The 27,273-nt window shown below is 50.6% G+C and overlaps 1 protein-coding gene across 3 annotated transcripts; it reads left to right on the forward strand.

Annotated features, from left to right (window-relative positions):
• The first annotated feature begins 137 nt into the window (after window positions 1-137).
• TMEM143 (transmembrane protein 143) lies at window positions 138-26,226 on the forward strand. Of its 3 annotated transcripts, none has more exons than XM_066271652.1 (8): window positions 138-374; window positions 732-972; window positions 2,888-2,992; window positions 14,855-15,049; window positions 16,296-16,423; window positions 18,102-18,381; window positions 24,260-24,449; window positions 25,147-26,226. In XM_066271652.1, the coding sequence occupies exons 1-8, from the start codon at window positions 241-243 to the stop codon at window positions 25,353-25,355; spliced, it is 1,482 nt and encodes a 493-aa protein (XP_066127749.1). In that variant the 5' UTR covers window positions 138-240; the 3' UTR covers window positions 25,356-26,226. The 3 variants fall into 3 exon arrangements, with proteins under 3 accessions (XP_066127749.1, XP_066127750.1, XP_066127751.1); XM_066271653.1 differs by having other exon boundaries at window positions 18,102-18,321; XM_066271654.1 differs by lacking the exon at window positions 2,888-2,992.
• The last annotated feature ends 1,047 nt before the right edge of the window (window positions 26,227-27,273 follow it).

The following is a 27,273-nucleotide window of genomic DNA, read 5'->3' on the forward strand; positions in this document are numbered from 1 at the left end:
CGCCTACTCAATAGGCGACGCGAGCCGGAGCTTGGCCGCAGCGGACGTTGGGCTGCCCGCCGTTGGCGGGCTGCGCGCGGGAGCCCTACCCCGCCCTAGCCCTCCCGGGAGTCTCGCGCCCGCTCGGTCCTCTTTGAAGCACGCGGACAAGGAGACACTCCTGGTGCGCGTGCGCCGTGCCCAAAACAAGGACTGGAGAAAGGCAGACAAAATGCGCGTGCGCAGTTAAAACGGCATTAGATGATGTGGACAACGCTCAGAGAATCTAGGTTTTGCGCATGCGTCCTACTGCTAGGTGAAGCCGAATTTCAGAGGCCCAGGACACCCTTTTGCACATGCGCAGAAGGCTCAATGACAGACCTGCGTTGGCTAAGGTGAGGGGAGGAAGGGGGATTGTACGGCCAGGGAAGGGCAACTCTGCATCCTCTATGTATCCTTCCCGAGCTTCGCCTATGCTCCTAAGACCCACCTCATCGCCTCGATTCCACAGAAACCAGTTGTACCACTCTAGCGCGTATGGGCCCTCAAAACGCCCCGGGACATAAAACCCCCCTCACCCTTCCCTGGGACCCAGGTCAATCGACGAGTGTTGGAGGGAACCGACAAGAAGGGCTACGAGGCGGGCAGAAGGGCTCTGCGCCCCCCATAGCTCCTGGAGGTTGAGACACTGAGGTGGAGAGGGCGCTTTTCCTCCAGATGCCCTTTGACCCCTACTCATTTCCCTCGTTTAGGCTCTGGGGACAGAGGCTGGCCATGCTGCACGTGGCCCGGGGGGTCTGGGGCTCCCAGGTACGAGGATGGCCCCAGTGGCCCGCGCTCCTCAGGCCCACCCGGGCCCTGTCCTCGCTGGCGGCCAAGATGGGCGAGTACCGCAAGATGTGGAATCCCACGGAACCCCGCGACTGGACGCAACAGTATCGCGAACGGTTCATCCCATTCTCCAGGGAACAGCTGCTCCGCCTCCTGATACAGGTACCGCCTGTCCTGGGTCCAAGAGCCGAGGGCCTACGACTCCCGGCAGGCCTTGCGGCAGCAGTCCTCTGCTTGCTATAGAGGGCTCCCTGGACTCTCCTGGGAGTTGTAGTTCCCGTTCTTCTTACAGTCCCAAGTGGGTGCAAAGTGAGTTGGAAGGTAGGGGGAAGGACGTCTCTGAGATGCAGATGTTATCAGCGATTCCTGACTCTGGCTTGTTCTAGGGACTTGAACAAGCACTCTTTGGGGCATAGTTTTTCCCTCTGCAAAATGGGTATAACAATCATCCTCATCATTACTATTACTACTACCTAATAATAATTATTACACCTACAAAGCTATAATCATAATTATTTGTTTGCTTTTTATTTTATAATTACAATTATTATCACTGTTTGAGCTCTTATTTTATGGCACTGTGCTAAGCATTTTTCATGTATTAATTATTATTCTTAAAACTTTTTTTTTTTGTGAGAGAGACAGACAAGAAGTGAAAGAGATGAGAAGCAGCAACTTGTAGTTGTGGCACTTTAGTTGGTCACTGATTGCTTCTCATATATCCCTTGACTGAGAGTGCTCCGGTGGAGCCAGTGACCTCTTGCTTAAGCCAGCGACCTTGGGCTCAAGCCAGCAACCTTGGGGTCATGTCTATGATTCCATGCTCAACCCTGCGACCCCATGCTCAAGCTAGCGACCTCAGGTTTTGAATGTGGGTTCTCAGCATCCCAGGTCAGTGCTCTACCCACTGTGCAACCGCCTGATCAGGTTCCATATATTATTGAATCATGAGAACAACCCAATAAGAGAAATACTACCATCATCCCTAGTTTATAAACAGAGGCAGATTAAGGTCAGTCGAGGCCCCAGGCTCAGAAGAAAATATTGGGCCGCTTAAAAAAAAGAGAGATAGGGAAAATAAAAATACATTTTAACCATATTTTTAAGTAAATAAAAATATTATGTACTATTAATGTTAAAATTGCACATATGAAACCAAACTTGGTGTCATTAGAAAAAAAGTAAAGTTGGGGTTTTGCGGGGCCCTTCAGAAGTCAGGGCCCACGGCACACGCCGTTAAATCTGCCTCATTGAGGGCACTGAAAAAGGAGGAGGAACATGACAAGTATAAATAATTGGTTAAATATGTGTGCTCTGGATTCTGATGCCTAGATTGGAGTCTCAGTTTTTCTTTCTCTCTCTCTCTCTCTCTTTTTTTTTTTTTTTTTTTTTACAGAGACAGAGTCAGATAGGGACAGACAGACAGGAATGGAGAGAGATGAGAAACATCAATCATCAGTTTTTTGTTGCGACACCTTAGTTCATTGATTGCCCTCTCATATGTGCCTTGACCAAGGGCCTTCAGCAGACCGAGTAACCCCTTGCTTGAGCCAGCGACCTTGGGTCCAAGCTGGTGAGCTTTGCTCAAACCAGATGAGCCCGCATTCAAGCTGGCGACCTCGGGGTCTTGAACCTGGGTCCTCCGCATCCCAGTCTGACACTCTATCCACTGCGCCACCGCCTGGTCAGGCCTCAGTTTTTCTTTATCTAGATATTCTGGTCCTTTGCCTGTGACTTGTCTGATTCTCATTTTCCTCTGAAAAATGTGGATTGTAATTCCATCGGCATCTTTTTATCTGGAAGATTATAGCATGTGGGCAAGCAGTGGTTGGTTTACAGTAAGCATTGTGTAAATGTTGGCATGTCAGTGTCAAAGCGACAACTTGAACTCCCAGCTCCTTCAGTCATCTGTTTTTGCACTCTACCAGGCTACCTCAGTTTATTGGTTAATAAAATTGACACCCTCCCTCAAACAAAACAAAATTCAAAAAGCCCAGAGCTCTGAATGGGAAAGAATTCTTCCCCATGAAGAAGGGGAAAGAGACCTAAAAAGGTGTTTTGCTTCCTGAGGTAACAGGAATTCCACTCCAGCCCTGCAGAAAAGGCAGCTTTGGAGGAATTTGCGTCCCACGTGGACTTCTGCACCTTGTTTCACTACCACCACATCCTGACCCGGCTACAGGTGAGTAGGGGCCCCGCCTGCCCTGCTGTGCTTGTTTGCTCATCCATTCATTCAGCAGAAGTTCTGTGAGCACCTACCTGGAGCCTGGCCCTGTGGTAAGCCCTGGAGGTGCTGCAGTGAACAGGACAGATGAAGCCACACCCTCAGGAAGCCAGCATTTCAGTTGAGGAGACAATAAATAAATATGAAATAATATACCCAGGAGTGGTAAGTGCTGTGAAGAACAAAGAAGCAGAGATTGAAGCAGGTTAGATAAGGATGAGATGGGGTCTTGTTTTATTTTATTTGTTTGTTTGTTTATTTATATTAAGTGAGAGGCAGGAGGCAGAGAGACAGATTCCCACATGCACCCCGACCGAGATCTACCTGGCAAGCCTCCTACTGGGCGATGCTCTGCCCATCTGGGGTTGCTGCTCTGTTGCTCAGTGACAGAGCTATTTTAGTGCCTGAGGCAAGAACATTGAGCCACCCTCACCGCCCGGGGCCAACTTGCTCACACCATTTGAACCATGGATGTGAGAGAGGAAGAGAGAGAGAGAAAAAAAAAAGGGGATGGAGAGGGGAAGGGGCGGAGAAACAGATGGTCGCTCCTCCTATATGCCTTGATCAGGAATTGAACCAGGACATCCACACACCCTGCTGACGCTCTACCACTGAGCCAATGGGCCAGGACCGATGGCGGCCTGTTTTAGACAGGGTGGTCAAGGAAGGCTTCTCTGATGAGGAGGTGACAGGTAAGCTAAGACATGAATGAAAAGAGGGAGCATGCCTGATGGATGTCTGGGGAAGGATGTTCCAGACAGAAGGAAAAGCAAGTGCAAAGGCCCTGAGGTGAGAGAGCACCTGGAGTGTTTGAGAAACAGCAAAGGCACCACTGTAGCTGAAGGGGAGTGGGCGAGGGAGAGAGGGCAGAAGATGAAAGCAGAGAGGGAGTGGGGACAAATTGTGCCTGTCCCTGTGGGCTGTGGTGAGGACTTTGCTTTTACTCTAAGTGAGCTGGAAGCTACAGGAGCGCTCAGAGGAAAGGAAGAACACAGCTAATTTAGGTGTTAACAGGATTCTTCTGGCTGCAGTGTAAGGGAACAGATTTTCAGAGGCAGAGAGGTCTAGTAAAGAATATTTTGGCCTGACCAGGTGGTGGCGCAGTGGATAGAGCGTCGGACTGGGATGCGGAAGGACCCAGGTTCGAGACCCCGAGGTGGCCAGCTTGAGCGCGGGCTCATATGGCTTGAGCAAATAGCTCACCAGCTTGGACCCAAGGTCGCTGGCTCCAGCAGGGGGTTACTCGGTCTGCTGAAGGCCCGCGGTCAAGGCACATGTGAGAAAGCAATCAATGAACAACTAAGAAGTCGCAACGCGCAACGAGAAACTGATGATTGATGCTTCTCATCTCTCTCCGTTCCTGTCTGTCTGTCCCTGTCTATCTCTGCCTCTGTAAAAATAAATTAAAAAAAAAAAAAAAAAAAGAATATTTTGTTCATCCAGGCGAGAGGTAATGGCAGCTCTGACGAGAGGAATATCAGTGAAAGTGGTGAAAAGTGGTTGGAAGCTGGGAATAGTTTGAAGGCATCAGCATTTGGCTGTGCGAGCAGGACCATGAGGGAAAGAGAGGAGTCTGGTGCCTCAAGCAGACTGGTCTGCTCCCGCAAAAGGATGGAGCTATAGAGAGTGGGCAGGCTTAGGAAGCAGATTTGCAGGGAAGATTGACAGCTCAGCTCTCAATTTAGGACTTTGAGCTGCCTATCACAGCGGGGTTGAGAGATAGACTTGAATGTGGAGTCTGGAGGTCAAGGGAGGGGCCTGGGCTCAAAAACAACCCTGGGAAGACCTAGGTGGTACTAAACGGTACCTTGAGGGAAATCAGCTGAACCCCTGGGTGTGCCGGCTTTGAGATCAGGAGGGGGAACTGGAACTAGGAAGGAGAGCGGACAGGGAGCAGCCAGAGAAGGAAGTGGAACCCCAGGACAGAGTGGTGTCAGCCATTAAATTCTTAGCATCCTCCTGCTATCCCTCCCTCTGTCTTGCCTGTGTTGAGAGTCCCCTAGACTGCCTTCAGATTCATTGATTTTTTGGAGGGACTCTCAGAGCTTAAAAGAGCTGTTATGCTCACAGTAATAGTTCATTACAGTGAAAGGAGAGTGACAAAAATTAGCAAAAGAAAAAGGAGGTGGAGCAGAGTTCTGGAGAGACCAGGCAAGAACTGCCATGGTCCTATCCCACTGTTGTTGTCTCAAGTACAGCACTTAAGCCTGACCAGGTGTTGGCACAGTGTATAGAGCACCAGACTGGGATGCAGAAGACCCAGGTTCGAAACTCCAAGGTCACCAATTTGAGCACGGGCTCACCAGCTTGAGCCTGGGATCATAGGCATCACCCAAAGGTCGTTGGCTTGAAGCCCAAGGTCACTGGCTTGAGCAACCTGGTCACTCGCTCTGCTGGAGCACCCTGGTCAAGGCACATATGAGAAGGCAATCAATGAACAACTAAGATGGCTAAACGAAGAATTGATGCTTCTCATCTCTCTCCCTTCCTGTCTGTCTGTCCCTGTTTCTGTCTCTCTCTCTGTCACTAAAAAAAAAAGGAACAGCACTTAATTCTTCCACCAAAGATATGTGACAACACATATGCAGTATTGCCGACTAGGGATGCTTACCCGAGCCTGGTCCAGAGTTTATATTGGACGTTAGTCACAGAGGCCTGGCTGGCCACCTGTGTGGCTGCGCTAGTTACTATCTCCAGCCCCTCCTGCCCAAGGCCCCCACCATCAACCACAATGTTAGCATAGACTATGCAGTGTGGCCCAAGGCCCTGGTTAAAACAAGACACTTATCAGGCAGGACATTCCAAGGACTTAGAGGTTCTGTCCCAGAAGCCCATCGGGGCCAGTCTTTCGTTTGTAATGTGCGGGGTTTGAACAGCCGGGTCTGCTGAGTCACCCTTCACCACGCACTGCCACAGTTCCGCTCTTTGCTGTGAATGGCAGCAACGGACAACGGCCCCCTCCTTGCTGAGTGCTCACTCTGTGTGGGACTCATTGACTCATTCCTGTGGCATTTACGGCAGCTAGCTGCCATCAGCTCCATTTGCAGAGGGCCCCAGATGTGCCCAAGATCACACAGTTCTCAGAGCCCCCGTTTACCTGCCTCCAAGCTCTTCCTGGGGCACCTTTGGCCTCTGGAGGCAGGCTTTTGTTGTTATTTTTAAAATATTATATAAACATTCAAATATATAGAAACATAGAATAATCTATGAAAATGCATATTCCCACTGAGGCCAGAGATTTTAAACTGAAGGAGCACGCCTGCACCTTCCCCTTCCCTCTCTTCCTCCCCCACAGGCGAGCATCTCCTAAGCTCTAAGGGTCCCCACCAGACCTGCAACCAGGGAGCAGTGGGCAGCGGCAGCTTATCCCGCGCTCACTTCCTGAGCCTGTCCCCAAGGCCCCTTTTCTCTGCCTCTTCAGAGAGCCAGAGCGTCCTTGCCTCAGCTCACTTCTTTCCTATAAATTTCTTTTTTTTTTAAGGTTTTATTTATTGAATTTAGGAAGAGAAAGGTGGGGCGGGGGTGGATCAGGAAGCGTCAACTCATAGTAGTTTCTTCTTGTATGTGTCTTGACCAGGCAAGCCGTGGGTTTCAAACCGGCAACCTTGGCATTCCAGGTCGATGCTTTATCCACTGTGCCACCACAGGTCAGGCATTTCCTATAATGTTTCTAGAGAGCCAAAGCAGCCCCACCTGGGCTCTCTCCTGTTGCTTCTTATACAAACCCTTTTTTTTTTTTTTTTGTATTTTTCCGAAGCTGAAAATGGGGAGGGACAGTCAGACAGACTCCCGCATGTGCCCGACCAGGATCCACCCGGCACGCCCACCAGGGGCAACGCTCTGCCCACCAGGGGGCGATGCTCTGCCCCTCTGGGGCGTCGCTCTGCCGAGACCAGAGCCACTCTAGCACCTGGGGCAGAGGCCAAGGAGCCATCCCCAGCGCCCGGGCTATCTTTGCTCCAATGGAGCCTTGGCTGCGGGAGGGGAAGAGAGAGACAGAGAGGAAGGAAGGGTGGGGTGGAGAAGCAAATGGGCGCTTCTCTTATGTGCCCTGGCCGAGAATCTAACCCGGGTCCCCCGCACACCAGGCCAACACTCTACCGCTGAGCCAACCGGCCAGGGCCACAAACCCTTTCTTGTTTCACTGTCCCCAGCTTTAATAAACTCACTCTCAAAAAGATAAATAAATAAAAATAAAAAATGAACTGAGGTACTGAGGAAGCAGGGTGGAAGAACCAGAGTGGGGTGAGACACGGGGTGGCCGTTTGCTGATGACCTAGGTCCCTTGAGGAAGCAGCTTGGGGCAGGAAAAGAATAAGAATAGCCCAGGTTCAAAAGCTGCCTTTGTTGTTTATTAGTCTTGTAGGTGACTTTGGCAGGTGACTTCTGTCTGCTCCTCCTTTCTTCTATTCATTCATTCATTAAATTTGCTTGGTGGATATTTATTGAGCACCTACTGTGTCCCCCAGATAGTTCCAGGCTGCAGGACACAGCAGTAAGGCTGACAGAAGGGTGTATATGCCTAGTTCAGTGATGTTCTAGTGAGGGAGACAGACCCTCAATGAGGTAAAGGGGGGAAATATGTTAAAAGATGCCAAGTGTAGGCCTAACCAGGGGGTGGCGCAGTGGATAGAGCATCGGACTGGGATGCAGAGGACCCAGGTTCGAGACCCCGAGGTCGCCAGCTTGAGCGCGGGCTCATCTGGTTTGAGCAAAAAGCCCACCAGCTTAAACCCAGAGTCACTGGCTCCAGCAAGGGGTTACGGTCTGCAGAAGGCCCGTGGTCAAGGCACATATGAGAAAGCAATCAATGAACAACTAAGGTGTTGCAACGCGCAACGAAAAACTAATGATTGATGCTTCTCATCTCTCTCTGTTTCTGTCCCTGTCTATCCCTCTCTCTCTAAAAAAAAAAAAAAAAAAGATGCTAAGTATAGGATGGGGTTGCCAGGTAACAGAACGGAGGTCCTGTTTATTCCTTTGCTGCTGCTGCCATGACAAGTTACCGTGAACTGGGTGACTTCACACAGCAGGATTGTATTTTCTCAGAGTTCAGGGGTCCAGAAAGTGGGCAGAGTTAGTTTCTTCTGGTGACTCTGACAGGGAGATTATCCCAGGTCTCTCTCTTAGCTTCTGGTGGCTGCTGGCACTCCTTGGTCTCCCTTGGCTTGTGGGCACATCACTCCACCTCTGTCTGCACATCACCTTCTTCTCTGTCTCTCTTGTCCTTTTCTTCCTCTTATAAGGACCCTGTCATTGGATTTGGGGCCCACTTTAATTCAGTACGATCTCATCTCAATCCTTATCTTAATTATTCCTGCAAAGATTCTTTCTAAATGAGGTCATATTCTGAAGTGCTGAGAGAACATGAATTTTTAGGCGGCACCATTCAACCCTCTACATCCAGTTAAATTTGAATTTCAGATAAGGTATGAATGATTTAAAATTTTTTTAAAAAGATCTTATTTATTTTAGAGAGGAGAGAGAGAGAGAAAAAGAGAAGGGGGGAGTAGCAAGAAGCATCAACTCCCATATGTGCCTTGATTATGCAAGCCCAGGGCCTCAAACCGGTGACCTCAGCATTCCAGGTCAACGCTTGATCCACTGCACCAACACAGGTCAAGGAAATGATATTTTAAGTATAATTATGTCTCATGTATATGCAATACAATCCTCCAATATTGCATGGACTTACTTAAACTGAAATATTGTCATTGATGTGAAAATCAAATTTAACTTGGTGTCCTATATTTTATCTTGCTTAAATCTGGTAACTAATTAAAGAGAAAAAGAAAGCAGAGCTGTTTTGCAGTTTTAGGTAGGGTGGTCAGGGAGGCCTCACTGAGGAGTTGGCATTTATGCAGAGACCTGAAGGGGGTGAGAGTGAGCCATGTGGAGAGCTGCAGGAATAGTTAGTGCAAAGTCCCCGAGGCAGGAGTGTGGGAAGAACAGCAAGGAGTCCACTGGGGCTAGAGTGGAGGGAATGAGGGGGACAGGGCTGAAGGTGAGGGCAGAGACGGGAGTATGGCCACATCCTGCGGGTCCTTGTGGGACATGATGAGGACTTTGAGTAAGGTGGGAGCCTGGGGAGAGGGCTCTGAGGACTTTGAGTAAGGTGGAAGCCTGGGAGAGGGCTCTGAGGACTTTGAGTAAGGTGGAAGCCTGGGAGAGGGCTCTGAGGACTTTGAGTAAGGTGGAAGCCTGGGAGAGGGCTCTGAGGACTTTGAGTAAGGTGGAAGCCTGGGAGAGGGCTCTGAGGACTTTGAGTAAGGTGGAAGCCTGGGAGAGGGCTCTGAGGACTTTGAGTAAGGTGGAAGCCTGGGAGAGGGCTCTGAGGACTTTGAGTAAGGTGGAAGCCTGGGAGAGGGCTCTGAGCAAAAGAGGGACGTGAGTGGACTTAAATTACAGCAGGTGCCCTCTGGTGACCATGTGGGGAACAGACAGGGTGGGGATAGAGGATAGGAGCAGGCCTGTTCTGCAGCCACGGCAACGGTCCAGGGGACATGGTGGCTCAGACAGGGATTAGGACGTGGTTGGACTCTGGGTCTGTTTTGAACATGGTACCATCAGGATTTGCTGATGGGTTGAATGTATGAGAAAGAGGTGTCCAGAATGACCCCAGACTTTAGGCCTGAGTCTAGAAGGGTGGGCTTGCCTATTCTGAGCTGGGGAGGATGGCAGGAAGAGCAAGTATGGGGCAGAGTTTCAGGAACCCAGTTTGGGCTGTACTGGACAGGAGGTTTGATAGGGTGCCTGCTGGGCGTCTGTGTGGAAGCATTGAGAGGCCGGTGCCCACCCCTGTGGATGTGTTGAGTAGGCTGTTGGCTGAGTGAGTCTGCAGCTCAGGAAAAATGTCTGGAGTAGAGGCACATCTGGGAGGCTTCAGGAGACAGATGGTATCTGAGGTCCCCAATGGAATGCTTAAGGATAGAAAATGTCAACAATAGCCACAAAGACACAGGGATATTGTTCTTTCTTTTAGCAACTGTTTGTGTGAGGCCTGGTGCCAGGTGCCAGGCTTCCCTTAGGAGCCAGCTGAGCCCGTGCCCTGCCCTCTGGGAGCTAAAGTCAGGTGGTGGGGACAGTCATGAACCAGAGACTCTTTCTCAATGAATGGATAAGTCAGATTGTGAACTCGAGGGGCACGGTCCACTCGAACGGATAAGAAAGTTGGCCTTGGTTTCTAAGCCAGGGACTGTGTGCAAATTAGGAAAAGGCACCTCTCCCCCTGTTCAGGGGCTGTCTAACAGAGTAGTCTCCACATGTGGCTGTTTGAACTTGGAATAATGGAAATTAATACATTTTAAAATTCTATTCCTGGTCCTGGACAGTTGGTTCAGTGGATAGAGCATCAGCCTGTTATGGACGTACTGGGTTTGATCCCTGGTCAGGGCACACAAGAGAAGCGACCATCTGCTTCTGCCCCCTCCCTCTCCCCCTTCTCTCTCTTTCCCTCCCGCAGCCAGTGGCTCAATTGGTTTGAGCATTGGCCCAGGCACCAAGGATAGCTCGGTTGGTCCAAGCGCATCAGCCTCGGGTGCTGAAAATAACTCAATTGATTTGCGTATTGGCCCCAGACAAGGGCTGCCAGTGGATCCTGGTCAGGGCACATGCAGGAGTCTGTCTCACTATCAACCCTCTTCTCACTTAAAAAAAATTCTATTCCTCAGTCACATTCGCCACATTTCAAGTGCTCAGTGGCCACCTGTGACCAGTGGCAACCTGATGGGTTCCCATTATTGCAGGAAGGTTGGTTGGGGTAGTGCTGCTCTGTATCTTTTATTTCATCCAAAAGGGTGACTTAGATAAATGTCCAGACCTACAGCATCTACAATGGTGGCTCTTAGATCTGGCACCTTTGTGCAGTGGACGCCCAGCTCAAGCCTCTGAGCCAGCCCTGCTCAGCCTAGGGAGTGGAGGGAGCCCCTTAGAGAGCGATGGGAGAGCTGGGGTACATGGAAGAGTGGGAAGAAGGCAGCGAAAGGGAAGGGCCAGGGAGAGTCTCCCAACAGCCTGGGCCAAGTCTCTGTGCCTGGAGGAATGACAGCCAGTGTGCCTGGTGTCCAGTGACCCAGAGGGTCATGGGTCAGACCCTGGGAGGGCTTGCAGGCCGCAGTGTAGAGCGTGGTCCTTCCTGAGGGCAGGAGGAGCCCTGGAGGGGTTTAAGCAGGAGGGTGACAGTCAGAGTTGTGATTCCTGATGCACCCCTTTTTGGCCCTGTGAACTCAGGCAGCTACTTAACCTGTCAGTGCCTCAGTTTCCACATCTGTAAATGAGGATGACAGAAGTACCATTCTCACATTGTGAGAATGTGTACAACATGCTTCAGATAGTGCCTGACACATAGTAAGTGCTGCATCAATGTGTGCTTTTCTCATTGATTAGCAGTATTGTTATTGTTTGATGAGCTCTCCCCAGCTGCTGTGTAGGGAACAGATTAGCAGGGGCAGGGGATTGAGGGGATTGGGGGAGACCATTGAGAAGGCCGTTGGACTGGTCCAGGCAAGAGGAGGTGATGATGGTGTGGATCGGGAGGAGAGCTGGGAAAAGTGGCGATCTACATGGAGGTGGGACCTGGAGGGGGGAGGGGATGGAGCAGCTGGGGTCACCTGCGACATCCAGGTTTCTGGCTTGAAGCCCTGGTGGATGTGAAGTTCCCAGAAAAAAATCTGGCTTCCTGCAGACGTCTGATGAATGCAGATTTCTCTCTCCTCCCGCTCTGAGATTCCCTCACTCTCAAACCGCAGCTCAGCCCTGGGAATGGAATTTCTCAAGGTCACTCCATGAGTCTTGATGTGGCCTGTGGGATCTGCTTTGTCAGGCAGCTGAAGGACTCGGACTCAGGCTTCGCTTTGGCCTCAGGTCCTGTCCTCAGCCAGCATGCCGCAGCCCTGGGAGTTAGTTCAGTACAGGGTTGGGTGGGGGGTGTTGACTCGCCTCTGCATCACCAGCCCCTTGCTCAGCCTTTCCTGAGATCCTGGGCCTTCCCACCTGCACGGCCTTAGCTGGGCCGTTCCTCCCACTGGGAGTACCTACCCTCTCCTCTTTCCTTCTCTAATTCCTAGTCACATCTGGTCTGACCAGGTTGTTTCTGAAGGCACCATCTCCTGAGAGACGCCCAGAGAGCAGGTTTATGGAGTTGGTTTTGGTGATTCCCCTCGGAGGCTTGCTCTTTGGTCTGGGATAGTCATGTACCCCTGAAACCCGAGCTCTCCTTGAGCAAACTAGGCTGGGCCCCGAAGCTCGCTCCTTCATTCATCAATTGTTGGGATGGGCAAGTGGATGTGTAAGATGAGGTGGGAAAGGCAGCAGCTAGTTCTACAGGGACTTTGAAGGTCATGGTAAGATGCTGGAATTTATTCCAAATGCAGTGGGAAGCCATTGGAGATATAGGGTGTGGGCTGCGCTGTTCATAATCTAAATGCGCTCTTTTTTTTTTTTTTTTTTTTGCATTTTTTTTCTGAAGCTGGAAACAGGGAGAGACAGTCAGACAGACTCCCGCATGCGCCCGACCGGGATCCACCCGGCACGCCCACCATGGGGCTACGCTCTGCCCACCAGGGGGCGATGCTCTGCCCATCCCGGGCGTCGCCATGTTGCGACCAGAGCCACTCTAGCACCTGAGGCAGAGGCCACAGAGCCATCCCCAGCGCCCGGGCCATCCTTGCCCCAATGGAGCCTTGGCTGCGGGAGGGGAAGAGAGAGACAGAGAGGAAGGCGCGGCGGAGGGGTGGAGAAGCAAATGGGCGCTTCTCCTATGTGCCCTGGCCGGGAATCGAACCCGGGTCCTCCGCACGCTAGGCCGACGCTCTACCGCTGAGCCAACTGGCCAGGGCACGCTCTTTTTTTATATAAAGTGTTCATTATATTGATTTTAGAGAGGGAGGGAGAGAGCGAGAGAGACAGGAACATCAATGTGATCCTGTATGTGCCCTGACTGGGGAGCGAACTGGCAACCTCTGCACTTCGGGACAATGCTTTAACCAACTGAGCTACCTGGCCAGAGCGAAATATGTTCTTTGTGATAGCCTTGTGGGGAGTGGTCTGGAAGTGGCGACAGTAGAGGCAGGCAGAGCACACACCCAGTGCAGTGCTCTGAGTGGGGTGACAGGGGCTTGGACGAGAAGGGAGCAGTGGACATGGAGGTGGAAATGGAAATGGAAGGGTGTCAGAAGCAGTTCAGAGGTTAAGCTAGTGGACTTGCTAAAGGACTGGATATGGAGGTGATGACAAGAAAGGAATCAGGAGGCCTCCTAGGTGACTGATCGGAGCCTCTGAGTGGATAGTGGTGTCATTTCCTATAAGGAGAAGACTGGAGGTTGGAGGAGAAATGAGGCATTTTCCTTGGACCACATTAGATGTGAGGTGCTGTTAGACATCCAAATGGAGAGGTCAAAGAGATCATTGAATCTGAGAGTCTGGCACTAAAGGAAGAAGCCAGGGATGCTTGAGGGGAACCAGTTTGAGACAGGAAATCCAGAATGGTGATTTTATTGGAAGGCTGGGGATAGAAAAGTTGCATACTTTTTTAGTTGTTCATTGATTGCTTCTCATATGTGCCTTGACCTGGGAACTCCAGCCAAGCCAGCGACCTTGGGCTCAAGCCAGTGACCTAGATAGAAAGGGTGTGATCTGTGAGCTTGGCATGTTGGATTTGAGGTGGCTGTGACACCCCGAAAGGTCAAGTATTAGTATAGAGGCTTAGCTACTGTAACAAGCAGACCCCACAATCAGATGGTTTAAAAGAGGTGGGTGTTTCTCTCCTGCTAAATAGCCTTGTGGTGAATAGGTAAATTGGCCCGGGTGTATAGGCTGCTCTGTTCCATATGAGATTATGCTGGGACCCAGGTTCCTCCTATCTTGTTGCTCTGCTATCCCTTAGGGCATTGTCTTTATCTCTGTGTGGTCATAACTGGGTCATGGGTAGAACTGTGTTCCACCCAACAGAACAAGGAAAGAGTCAAAGGTCCAGGGGGGCAAGAAGTGAAGGGGAAGGTTCACTCATCACTTCTGCTTACATCTATTGGTGAAACCTTCGTCGTCTCCTGGCCACACCTAGCCTCAAGGTAGGCTGGGAAATTCCTGTGGGAGAACAGGAGAATGACTTCTCATGCACTGGAATTGGGCATCAGGTCTGGAACTTGGAGGAGATGTTGGGCTGGAAATATGAGTGGGTAGTTATCTGCAAGGGAGGGTGTTTAAAGGCATGGGAATGGCGAGGCTACTTAGAGCAAGTTTGGAGAAAGAGAAAGGAAGAGGGATCCAGAGTCAAGCCCTGGGGTACCCCATCATTTGAAGGATGGGGCCAGGAACATCCTGAAGTTTACCCATGACCCTTTATGCTATGACCTAGTCTCTTTCTCTCTCTCTTTTTTTCTCTTTAGACAGGAAAGGGGAGAGAGACAGACAGACAGGGAGAAGGAGGGATGAAAAGCATCAACTGTAGTTGCAGCACTTTTTTAGTTGTTCATTGATTGCTTCTCATATGTGCCTTGACCTGGGAACTCCAGCCAAGCCAGTGACCTCTTGCTCAAGCCAGCGACCTTGGGCTCAAGCCAGTGACCTTTGGGCTCAAGCCAGTGACCATGGGATCATGTTGATGAACCCATGCTCAAACCAGTGATCTTGTGCTCAAGCTGGTGATCCTGTGCTCAAGCTGGTGAGCCCACGCTCAAACCAAATGAGCCCACACTCAAGCCAGAGACCTTGGGGTTTTGAACCTAGGGCCTCAGTGTCCCAGTTCAATGCTCTCTCTGCACTATGCCACCACCAGTCGGGAATGACCTAGCCTGTTATTCTTCTCTCTGACTCTCTCCTCAGGCTTTATATGACCCCATCAACCCTGATAGGGAGACCCTTGACCAGCCTTCGCTAACAGATCCCCAGCGTCTGTCCAATGAGCAGGAGGTGCTTCTGGAGCTGGAACCCCTGCTGGCCCAGGCGAACTTCTCCCCACTCTCTGAGGACGCCCTGGCCTATGCTCTGGTGGTCCACCACCCTCAGGATGAGGTCCAGGTACCTGTCTTTCAGAGAACCAATACTCCCAGGAGGCCTTGGGGCAGGGGTGGGGCCTTTGGGAGGCAGAGGCATCTGGGAGTTGTAGTCCTGAACACAGGACACTAGCCCATGTGGTATCTTTGGTGAATTAGAAAAGACACTTCTTTCTCAGGTCACTTCACTGCCATCTGTTGGAAAAGTATCATAAGATATGGATCTTCTTAGAACTAATGATTTCATTGCCAGCTGCCAGAAAATTGTAGTAATAAGTAATACAAAATGCTCATCCAATTTTAGAGACAATAAAATGAAGTCAACATAAAAAAATTAAAATAAAGTCAACATAATTATAATAAAAATACTGAAACCTTCCAAAGTTCCACCTTTTTGTGATTTTAAGGTATACTTTTTTTTTAGCACTAGCTTAGTTGGTTAGAGTGTCCACCCTAGATGCCAAGCTTGTGGGTTTGATCCACAGCGAGCCACCTGAAAAGGGGAACAGAAGACTGTTATAAAAGTGAAAGAGATTTAAGAGGCCTAATAAACACCATGTTTGGACCTTGTTTAGATCCTGATTCAAACAAACCAACTTAAGGTATTTTTTAGACCATTGGGGAATTTGAATATGGAATATTAGATGATGTTAATGAATCATTATTTATTTTATTAGATGAGATAATGGTATTGTGACTATGTGAGAAATTGTTCTGTTTATTAGATGTGCACACTAAAAGGTTTATCGAAGTAAAAAAAAGCTCAACCAATGAATGCATAAATAAGTGGAACAACAAATTGATGCTCTTTCTCTCTCTCTCTCTTCTTCTCTCCGTTCCTTCCTCTCTAAAATCAATAAATAAAATTTTTAAAAAGATGTACTTTTTTCAAAAGTTGTATTTTATTGTCTTTGAAATTGAGATGTGACCTATAAACAGAGATATGATATAGTTTAATTGGCAATATATTTTCTCTTTTGGTTGCTTTATAAAATAACAGAGTAGCTTAAAATCCGTGGCATCTTAGATTCAAGGACCTATCATAGTAATGACTGTCACATGAATGGCAACCCCCTAGATGGTCTGCCCTGTGCAATGTCCAACATGAACAACCAGCTGAGCAGGGCTGCCCAGCCCAGACTGTGGCTGAGGATAAGCCTAGGGGAGAGGGCAAAATCATGGGAGGGGGGGAAGACATCTAATTTCAATATCCTACACTCACACTCCAGCCCATGCTCAGCTGCCTCTGCTTCCTTTGTTCCCCTTGGCAGGTGACAATAAATTTGGATCAATATATCTACATGCAGTTCTGGGCCCTGGGCCAGAGAGTCGGACAGATGCCTCGCAGGTCCAGCGTGGGCTCCAGGCGTGGCTTCTTCAAGTCGTCCCCTGCAGAGAGGTGAGGCGACCCTGTTCCCCAGCTGCTGCAAGAGAGAGCGAGGTTAGAGGCAAGAGGGGACTGACAGGTCAGTGTCTGGATTTGGGTGTCTGGGGACCTGGTGGGAAGTTGAGAAAGGGCAAGGGGTGAATTATCCAAATGCTGCTTTTTCTTCCCAAGGCAAAGTAAGAACTGTAATTCCCAGGGGAAGAGAAAGGATAGGGACATATCCGCTCATTTTCCAAATAAGGGGAACCGGGCTCAGAGAAGAAAGGCCTTGCTCTAAAAAAAATGGTGCAGCTAGGATTCTGATGAACATCATATTTTTAAAATTTTATTGATTGATTGATTTTAGAAAGAGAGGAAGGGGGGAAAGGCAGAGAGAAACATTGATTTGTTCCACTTATTTATACATTCATTGATTGATTCTTATATGTGCCCTGACTGGGGATCGAACCCACAACTTTAGTATGGGACAATGCTCTAACCAGCCGAACTACCTGGCCAGGGCTGAACGTCATGTTTTTAACAGAGGCTATTCAAATACAGAGTAGGTTAAGAGCCAGATCTCACAGTCAGCAAGTGGACTTGTCAATTACCCAATCTTTCTGGAAATCAGTTTATTAAATATGGTCATGAATCCAAAAAACCAAACCAAAACAAAAGCCAAAGACAAAGAACCCCTTATATCCCTTAAGCCAGTAATTACACTTTCAGGAATCTATTCCGAGGAGATATTTATACTTGCAGAGTGTGTTTAATTATCTGTCTCTCACGCTGCACGATGAGCTCCACAAAGGCAGTGACTGATTCATTTTGTTGTCTCTCCAGAGCTTCGGAGCACTTCCTGGCATCTAGCAGCCACTCTCAAATATATGTAGAATTTGAATTTGGAAATTAACTAAACAAAAGAATTTTATTCATCTCTCTTTTATCAAGTACATAAAATCAGAAGCGACCCATGTGTCCAATAATAGGGGACTGTATTATGTAACTGATATTTCCTCCCACCATTGTTAAGTACCCTTTAAAATGACTGTGTGGGGGCCCTGGCTGGTTGCTCAGTGGATGGAGCGTCAGCTGGAGTATGGACGTCCTAGGTTCATTCTCGGTCAGGGCACACAGGAGAAGCAACCACTTACTTGTCCCCCCTCCATCTCCCTCTCCTCTCCTATTTTCAAATCTCCCACAGTCAGTGGCTCAATTGGTTCCAGCGTGGCCCCTGGTGCTGAGGATAGCGCCCTCCAGCAGCACATCCTCAGGGGCTAAAAATAGCTCAGTATTCAAGCTTCAGCCCCAGATAGGGGTTGCTGGGTGGGTCCCAGTTGGGGCGCATGCGGAGTCTGTCTCACTGTCCCCCTCCTCTCACCTAAAAAAAAAAGAAAGAAAAAAAAGAAAGAAAAATAAATAAAATGACTGTGTGGGGCCCTGGCCAGTTGACTCAATGGATAGAGCATCGTCTGGATGTGCTGAGGTAGCCGGTTCTATCCCCCAGTCAAGGCATGAATGAGAAGCGATCAATGAGTGTGCAATTAAGTGAAACAACCAGTTGATGTTTCTCTCTCTCTCTCTCTCTCTCTCAAATTGATGGAAAAATTAAAAAAAAAAAAAAAGGACTGTGTGCAGAGCCAGAGAGAGTGGCCTGGGATTGGAGGAGGCTCCCTGGGCAGTCCTGACCTCTCTGTCTCCTGTTGGTCAGGAGATACTTTAAACGGGTGGTACTAGCGGCCCGAACCAAGCGGGGGCACCTGGTGCTGAAGAGCTTCAAGGACACACCATTGGAGGGCCTGGAGCAGCTGCTGCCGGAGCTGAAGGTGCGCACGCCCACGCTGCAGCGCGCCCTGCTCAACCTCACGCTCGTGGTCTCAGGCGTGGCGATCTTTGTCAATGTGGGCATGGTGGTGCTCACAGACCTCAAGGTGGGCACCTCCCTGCTGCTGCTGTTCTTCGCTGCCTTCATGGGCCTGCGGGCCTCCAAGGTAAGAGGGCTACTTGTCATGCCTCCCGCGTCCCTGCTTCTCCGTGCACAGCCAGGATGCCGTGTGTTTTTCTTTATATCATGTATTATTCCTGCTTCATGGTGATCTTCATTCCTCCCCTGGTTGCCTTTCTTTTGTCCTTCTTCCTTTTCCTCCCTCCTGCCCACCCTCCTTCCTCCCGTTCCCATCCTTCCTTCCCTCCTTTCTTCTCTACCTTATTTGCTCAACACATCTTTGGGCAGGTTTCTTAATCTGTCTGTGCTTCAGTTTCCTCATCTGGAAGATGGGGGTCACAGGGACTCCCACTTCATGTGTTTGTTGTGAGGATGAAATGACTGAATCCATGAGGCGCGCTGGGCGCTGTGCCTGGCATGTGCTGGTGCTGGTGCTATGTTTTGGTTCACTGCTACTCACTGAGCGCCTGCTTTGAGAGGCGCTCAGTGACGGGGTGAAGTACTGCCTGGTTTTGTGTGTTTTTATTTAGAGAGAGGCAGGCAGAGAGACAGGGACATTGAGCTGTTTCTGTATATGTTCTGACCAGAGATTGAACCAGCAATCTCTGTGCTTTGAGACGACGCTCCAACCAACCAAGCTGTCTGGCCAGGGCTTAATTTTTTATTGATTGATTGATATTTAGAGAGACAGAGAGAGGAAGGGAGAGGGAGGGGAGGGGAAAGGGAAGTATTCAATTGTTGTTCTACTCAGTTGTGTATTCATTGATTGCTTCCCGTGTGTGCCCTGACTGGGGATTGAACCCACAACCTTGTCATTTCAGGACGACCCTCTAACCCAGTGGTCCCCAACCCATGGGCCGTGGACCAGTACTGGTCCGTGGGCCATTTGGTACCGGTCCGCAGAGAAAGAATAAATAACTTACATTATTTTCATTTTATTTATATTTAAGTCTGAACGATGTTTTATTTTTAAAAAATGACCAGATTCCCTCTGTTACATCCGTCTAAGACTCACTCTTAACGCTTGTCTCGGTCACGTGATACATTTATCCGTCCCACCCTAAAGGCCGGTTCGTGAAAATATTTTCTGACATTAACCTGGTCCATGGCCCAAGAAAGGTTGGGGACCACTGCTCTAACCAACTGAGCTAACCAGCCAGGGCCTTTTATTTTTGATTGATTTTTGAGAGAGAGAGACATTGATATATTGTTTCATCTATTTATGTGTTTGTTGGTTGACTCTTGCATGTGCCCTGACTGGGAATCAAACCTGTAACCTTGCCGTATCGGACTACACTCTAACCAACTGAGCCACCTGGCCAGGGCAGACTGCCTGGGTTTGAATGGAGCTCTACTGTCTTCTAGCTGTGTGACCTTCAATAAGACTCTTAGCCTTTTGGTGTGTCAGCTCCTGCATCTGCAAAGTGGGAATGTCAGTAGTAGCTAACTCATCCGGTTACTGTGGCGTTAAACTAATTAATACATATACAGTGCTGAAAACAATGCCTGACAGTACAGAAGGTACTGTATGAGAGTTAGCTATTGCCATTGTTATCATTATTGTTACTACCTGGCTTCTGTGCCCTGAGTCTGGCCTTCTCTATCCTGGCCAGGTGTCCCTACTACCAGGGCAGTTATTTTATAAATGCAGCCTCCTAGGCTCCAGCCCAAATGGAATGAATTGGAAACTTTGGGACTGGGGCCCAGAAAACTATTTTTAACGTGCTGTCTTCTTGATTCTGCCATGTGTGAGTGCAGGGCGGCCTCATGGAGTTGCACAGGTTGTTTGCCATCTAAGAATTCACGGGGGATGTTGGGTGGGGCTGACACCCAGCTTGTGCGTGTGTGCATGGTCTCAGATGCTGAGTCAGCCCGGAGGGGCTGCTTGTACTGCTTCTTCCCCCGGGTTGGCACGTGCTCCGGGAGTGTGGACTGGAGTGAGGCGTCTGTTGTACCCGATCATTCACTTGCTGGTTCATTGATTTTCAAGCTGTTTTCAGCCATCCCAATGGACTGTTAGGAAGACTGGTAATAAATTCCACAGATAACAGCCAGGCTCTGCTAGCTGAGAGGGGGAAGGGCACAGGCAGTAGTACCTAGGACCAGGGTCAGACAGGGTTGAGGAAAAACTGAGAAGGGAGGGATGAGCCTGGCGGAGAAGGGGCTGCATGAACAGGGCTTGGGGAACTCGCGGGGCTGGGGTCCAGGGTGCAGGGTGAGAAGCGAGGCCCCAGAGGGTGGCAAGGGCATTAGATGCCAAGGGAGGGCCCTGGGCGTTATCACCCAGTTGGTGGGAGCCATGGAAGGGTTGTAAGGTTGAGGGAGTGCGTGACCCTCAGGCTCTGAAGGACCCAGTTTAAAACCCAGTTCACTAGTTAATTTAGTGCATCCATTAAATGTTTTCCCACGTCCCTGGCTGAGCCTCCAAGCCTTCAATATGGGCCCTCCCTGTGGACACTTGCCCCCCTGTATGTCACTCCTAGGCTGCTGTCTCCTCTGCAGGCTCTTCTCCCCAGCCCCAAGCTACTGCATCTCCACAGCTGCTGGGCACACCCAAATCGCTCCCACATGCGCCTGGTCCCTGCTGAGCTCAGCAGCCCTCTCCCCCCAAACCCTCTTCCTGGGGGAGTTCCCATCCCGGACAGGTGCTCAGGTCAGACCCTGGGAGGCCAGCTTGGCTGCAGGCTGCACGGCCCTTTCCTCACCCTCAAAGAGCTCGCTCACTCCCCTGGTTCCCAGCTCTCCTCCATCTCCTAGATCAGGGGGCTCTGTACTCAGCCAGGTGGAGGGCAGCATCTCCCCCACCTGCTCCTCCTCCTGGTTCTCCATCCTTGTTGTGCCCCCTCCCACACTGGCTAGCCCCCTGGAAGTTGCCCTCGCCCTGCCCCCCAGTCAGTCCTTAGCCTGCCCTTCCTGCTTCCTGAGCCTCTGTGCCTTCTCCTCCCCTCTACTCCAGTCCCAGCTCAGACCCTCTTCCCAGACTCCCAGTGGGTCCCCTCCAGCCCATCCTGATGGCCCCAGGCTGGCCCTGCTCCCATGCTCACAGCCTGGCCCCAGAGACCATTTCCCCAGCCTCAGATACAATTCTACGCTTCAGCTCCGTCAGAATGTACTGTTAGCACCTTCTCCCCCTGCTTCCCTTCTCCTCTCCCTTTGCATATGCTGTTCCTCCTACTGAATTGTCCCTTCCCTCTTACTGGGCTGACCAACCCTGCTCACCTGTTACCCTCAGCTCAGAGGCCCAAGAAAGCTCGCCTGGACTTCACAGGCAGGGGTGGTGTGTCTGTGGGCACCTGCCATACCCTGGTTTATGGTGGGTCTCCCCTGTCCAGCACCGAGGCCTGGGGGCCAGCCTGGAAAGTTGTGGAGCTGGTGCCCTAGAGACCCACCAGGGCTGGACCTGCCCTGCAGGACGTGGTACAGGACACAGACAGACTGTCACTTGCCACCAGAGATTGCAGTGGGCACTTCAGGAACCCAAGGACAAAGCTGCTCATTTGTGGGAAGCGATGTCCATCCTGAATCTTGACAATGAGGCAGTAGGTGTTTTCTAAGAATGGCCCAGTGGTGGCTTGGCTTATTGCAGGGCCCAGAGGTCTGAGAGCAGGGTGTGCTCAGGGTAATGTTCTGGGTAAAGGGGTTTGATCACATGGGCTGCATTCAGAGGGGGGTAGTGGAAGACCAGTGGCAGAAATGCTCAGGGTCCGGGCCAGGCAGGCCATCGGTGCTTGGACGCTCTGAGGGCACTGGGGAGCCATGGGCGGCACTCTGAGCAGGGGAGAAGCAGGGTCACCTCTGGGGCAGAGCAGGGACAGACTGGAATGGGGACACTGAGGTCAGGGAGAGGGGCTGGAGTGATATACTAGGCAGGTTTGAGAGGAGAGGAAGGCAGAGAGTCAGGACAGGAGTACCAGACTGGGGACTGACAGGCTGGGGGTAGAAGGTGGGTAAGGATGGTGCCTGTGACTGGCTAGATGGTAGGGTTGCACCAGATACAGATCCCAGGGGAGGAGAGAGGAGTGGGCTGGAGATTAGGTGAGGGGAGACCCTGCATTCAGTGTGGGCCTTGGAGAGTGCTGAAGGGAACATGCAGGTGGCAGGTGGTGACCCCTCTCCAGGGAGAGGTCTGCTCTCATCTGTGTGCTGTTGAGTTGGCATGACCTGCTGATTTAACCTATTAGAATTCAACATCATTAACTTGGCAGAAACAGCCACAGAACCCAATGTATTTTCATACTAGATGATCCGTAACCGCGCGTTTCTGCATCTCACCTTCAGCCGTGGGAATGGCGATTCGTTCCAATGCAGGGACGTAAACTTGCTGTGCTGGGCATGGAACAAGAGAGCGCAGTCCTCACACAGCCGTGTCATCAGTATCATGCAAGCCACATCCGCAGTTTTTCAGGGATTGTTGATTTATGGCATTATTTTATTTTTAAAGCTCTTCTTGACAATGAGCCATCTTTTTTTTTTATAAAGGTTTTATTTATTGAATAGAGAGAGAGAGATGTGGGAGAGGAAAGGGAAGCATCAACTCATAGTAGTTGCTTCTCATATGTGCCTTGACCAGGCAAGCTGAGGAGTTTGACCTCAGCGACCTCAGCATTCTAGGTCAACGCTATATGCACTGCACCACCACAGGTGAGGCTAAAGGCATTATTATTTTTTTTTTTAAAGAGAGGAAGGGAGAAAGGAAAAACGAACAGTGATTTATTGTTTCATTTACTTATATATTCATTGCTTGATTCTTGTATGTGCCCTGACCGGGGATTGAATCTGCAACTTCGGCATATGGGGACCAAGCTCCAACCAAGTGAGCTACCTGGCCAGGGTGACGTAAAGCATTTTTACCTTGGGTCTCCATAAGATGGGCGACACTCAATAGGAGAAGATACTTGTATTTTAAAGGCAGCCCCCAGCCCGGGTATGGATGAATATTCAGTAGTAGCTAATGTTTAAATGCTTTCTAGGACCCAGTCTCTGTGCCAAGGGTTTCTTTCATTAACCATGTATTGATTTCCTGATTACTTCCTGTCATCTGCCTCATTTCACAGACGGTGCCCAGAAATCCTAGGTCTTAGCAATAGGTCCACAGCCAGTAGGGGGCAGAGCTGGGACTTCTTCAAGGCTTATGGGCTGCAGGCCCCAGCAGTTTTGACCTTATTTTGTGGCTGAATGGAGGAATTTGGGCGGCTTTTAATGTGAGCCCTGGAAGGCACCGATGGGCTCTCATTCCCCTCCTTAGGGACACAAAGGATGGGGGAAGGAGCCCAGGTGAGGAGAGGACCGAGAGGGGAAGGATGCAGGAAACCTACAGTGGGAGAGCCCCAGAACTGCTTCCTCTAACTCCCCTCAAAGCTTTTGTCTGTTAGCACTTCTCTTTGCAATTTACTATTTTAAACCTTTTAAAATTATTATTATGGAAAAAAAATTTTAAATGCAGAAATAGAATAGTAAGATGAGCTCCCATGTAGCCAGCATCCAGCGTCTACAATTAGCAAGTCAACTGGGTTTCACCTGAAGACCCCCATTCTGTCACTAGTGAATTACTTTGAAGCTAATCCTAGACATATCTGCACATACCTTAAAATAAGGACTCAAAAAAAAATAATTGTAACAAAACGTTCCAAGGCTGAAAGCTCACATCCACTGGAAATCCTTGAACAAACCCATTACTGCGTGATTCAGATGAGCACATCAGCGCAGCAGCTGGCGGCCTTGGAGTACTGGCGCGAGAGCCGGTGGATGAAAAATACAAATAGCTAGGCCCTAGTCTTGGGGACATGAACCAAAGAGGTCAGGGGAGGGCCCGGGAGTCCGCGGGAAGGGCCCTACAAGCACAGAGGGGTGTGTGTGTGTGGGGGGGGGGTCAGAGCATGGCCCTGCCCCTCCGAGGTGGCGAAGCTGCAGCGTCCCTCCTGCAGATGTTCGGACAGCAGCGCAGCGTGCAGGCGCTGGAGCTGGCGCACATGCTCTACTACCGCAGCACATCCAACAACTCGGAGCTGCTCAGCGCCCTGGCCCTGCGCGCGCAGGACGAGCACGCCAAGGAGGCGCTGCTGGCGCACAGCTTCCTGGCCCGGCGGCCCCGGGGTGCGTGCGGCCCGCCAGAAGGTAGGACCCTACCCTGTGACAGCCCCCCTCCAATCATTCCCCGCTACCATACTCCTCCCTCCATCCTAACCCTTTGTGGCCGTGCCCCATCCCTTTCTGCCCGCTCCTACTCGCCCCAGCTGAAAGACTTCACACTGTTACTACAAGGTTGAGACTCCCCTTAATCCCCTCAATCTTGAGCCCTGCCCCAATGAGACGGCATCCCCATGTGTCGCCCTATTCCCTGCTCCAAGTGATGAACCTGACCAATTCCGAGGTGGCCCTGGCCCTTAGCAGATGAGACTGCTGGACCCGGCTTATGGTCTTAATGGACGTGGTTTTTCCTGGTGGCCTCCTTTTCCTGACCTCAGCCTTGGTAGGGGTCTTGGATTAGACTCCTGTTGTGGCATGTAGCTTTTTGCACCCCACTCCCAGCTTGCCTCTTCTTATAGGAGCCCATACTTTCCCTACCAGAGACCCTTGCCCCTTTTCTATGTAATTCCCAGGTGGTCCCTCCCCAACAGAAGCTCCCACCCTTTCCTGGTTTGTCCCCACACGAGAGCCCCAGAGCCGAGCTTCCCAGGCCTCGTCCCACTCCCCTCCTAGCCTCAGTCTACCTAGGTTTCTCCCAACCCAGGCCCTTCATATTCCTTTCCCTGCCCTGTCTTGGGCCTTCCAGGTCCCTCTGACCTTACAACACCTGCCTCTCCCCCTGCAGAGACCTCCCAGTGGCTCCAATCAGAAGTGGAGAATTGGCTCCTGGCCCAGTCAGGCTGTGACGTGACTTTCAACGGAACTCGGGCTCTGGGCCACCTGCAAGCCCTGACCCCCAGCATTGGGATGTACCCGCCCCAGGGTTTCCCCAAACTAGAGCCATTGGCCACAGTCACTTCTCCCCAGGCTGTGCCCAGCAACAACAGCCGCTGACAGAAACTGCTGTGCCCAGCCCCGCCCAGCCACTGGTTAGGAACTAGGCTTAGCTTCCTCCATGACAAGCTTTTCATCACAGCTTCTGTGCTGTGCAGCTCCCCAATTTCCAATGACTGGCAATCATATTGCACTTTATTCTTAAAACAAAGCCCCCAATCAAGACGGCCTACATTTGCTAGTCCCACCCCTTCCAATGAACAGCCAGCCAAAGCTTTTTGGTTCTGCTTTTATTCCATCTCTGAGTCCCACCCCTGCTGTAAACAACCAAGGGTTGTTCAGCTGAGGAGGGAGTGTCAGCCAATCACAGTTGTTCAACACCACCAACCACCTGGCACAGTCATTAGGTTTACCCTCTGGAGGCTATATATCATTGTCTTTTTAGCCTGCTCTGGGCAAACTGCCAATCATGTTCACCAATGTGGAGCCCCAGCCCACAGCCAATGAGAGCTTTTTAGCCCTGCTCTCTGCAAACTGCCTATGAGAGCTCTGGGCACTCAACATTGGGCAGCCAGTTGTGGCTGCATAGAAGCAACCAATCAGAATTCCTAAAGGAAACCCAATCTTTCTATCAATTGCCTCTACCTATAAAGCAGGCCATCTGGTCAACTGCTGATCAGCTTGTCTAGGCTGAAGGGGTTGGGAACCTTGTGTCAGGCAGTAACTGTGAGCCAGGAGGAACCATCTCACCCAAGACGCACTTCCGTTCAGGCCCAACAACCTCAGGTGCCTTCCTTGCCCCAGCCCCTCACCTATTTTACAGAAACTACCTCGGTCTGCATCTTCCACCAGTGGCCTGTGCAATATTTATTGGTCTATCAATTTCCCCTTCTCCCAAAGGAATAAATCATATTTAATAATTTGGGCCTGACCAGGCAGTGGTGTAGTGGATAGAGCGTCAGACTGGGACGTGGAGGACCCGGGTTCGAGACCCTGAGGTCACCAGCTTGAGCGCGGGCTCATCTGGTTTGAGCAAGGCTCACCAGCTTGGACCCAAGGTCGCTGGCTTGAGCAAGGGGTCACTCGGTCTGCTGTAGCCCCCTGGTCAAGGCACATATGAGAAAGCAATCAATGAACAGCTAAGGTGCCACAACAAAGAGTTGATGCTTCTCATCTTTTTCCCTTCCTGTCTGTCCCTATCTGTCCCTCTCTCTGACCCTCTCTGTCTCTGTCACAATAATAATAATAATTTGGATGAGTGGGGTAGTTTGCAGGGATTGGAGAGAAAGAAGGCATCAAAATCCTGGACAGGAGACTCTGGGTCTTGGAGTGCATTTGAGTGGGTCCCAGGCAGAGAGAGCTGTAATGCTAGAGAGACTGGGCTTGTAGCTGGTGCAACAGACTGGCTGTGGGTCACAGAAGAGGGCTGAGACAGGCCCTAATTCCTCAGGAGAAGCGCTAGCCCCCCCAAAACCCAAAAGACTATTCTGACCACAGGAGACAGGAAGTTGTGCAGCTGTTTGCTGCAGAGGCACACAGCTAGGGGACAGGTGAGTGTAAGACCCAGCCTCCCTTCTCCCCACATGTCCTAGCGTGGGCCTGGGCAAGCCTGCAGAAGGGGGCCATCTATTTTTACTAAGGTAGCTGTAGGCTAGAGGCAGCATTGGGGATAAGGGGAAAGAGGGGCATTGGGTTGTAATAAGGGAAGAAGACTTCCTAGAAGATGGCCAGGGTGAGAAAAAAAGAGACCCAACAATCTAGAACAACACACATGCCCTGCCTAGTTGAATGAGAGAGACCCCTTGTGCAAGTAAAAGGAAAACTGGAAACCCAGACTCTTGGTTCTTCCCCAGAGCTGTCTAAAGATTTCCACTCCAAAGGGATCCTGAGACTTGAGATCTCTTGGCCTTGGGCCCGTGGGCTCCTGTGTCCGAGTTTAGAAGGAACTGGGGGTCTGGAGCTGGATATTCTGAAGGTG

Source organism: Saccopteryx bilineata, chromosome 3 (assembly GCF_036850765.1).
Source record: "Saccopteryx bilineata isolate mSacBil1 chromosome 3, mSacBil1_pri_phased_curated, whole genome shotgun sequence".
Taxonomy (NCBI): Eukaryota; Metazoa; Chordata; class Mammalia; order Chiroptera; family Emballonuridae; genus Saccopteryx; species Saccopteryx bilineata.

What these genes read in the sequence shown, in the direction of transcription:
- TMEM143 (XM_066271652.1), top strand. Translation starts at nt 241, where the DNA reads ATGATGTGGACAACGCTCAGAGAATCTAGGTTTTGCGCATGCGTCCTA. An exon ending in ACATCCTGACCCGGCTACAG is followed by an intron (nt 2,993 to 14,854) that starts GTGAGTAGGGGC and finishes CTCTCTCCTCAG; the next exon opens with GCTTTATATGACCCCATCAA. An exon ending in AAGTCGTCCCCTGCAGAGAG is followed by an intron (nt 16,424 to 18,101) that starts GTGAGGCGACCC and finishes CCTGTTGGTCAG; the next exon opens with GAGATACTTTAAACGGGTGG.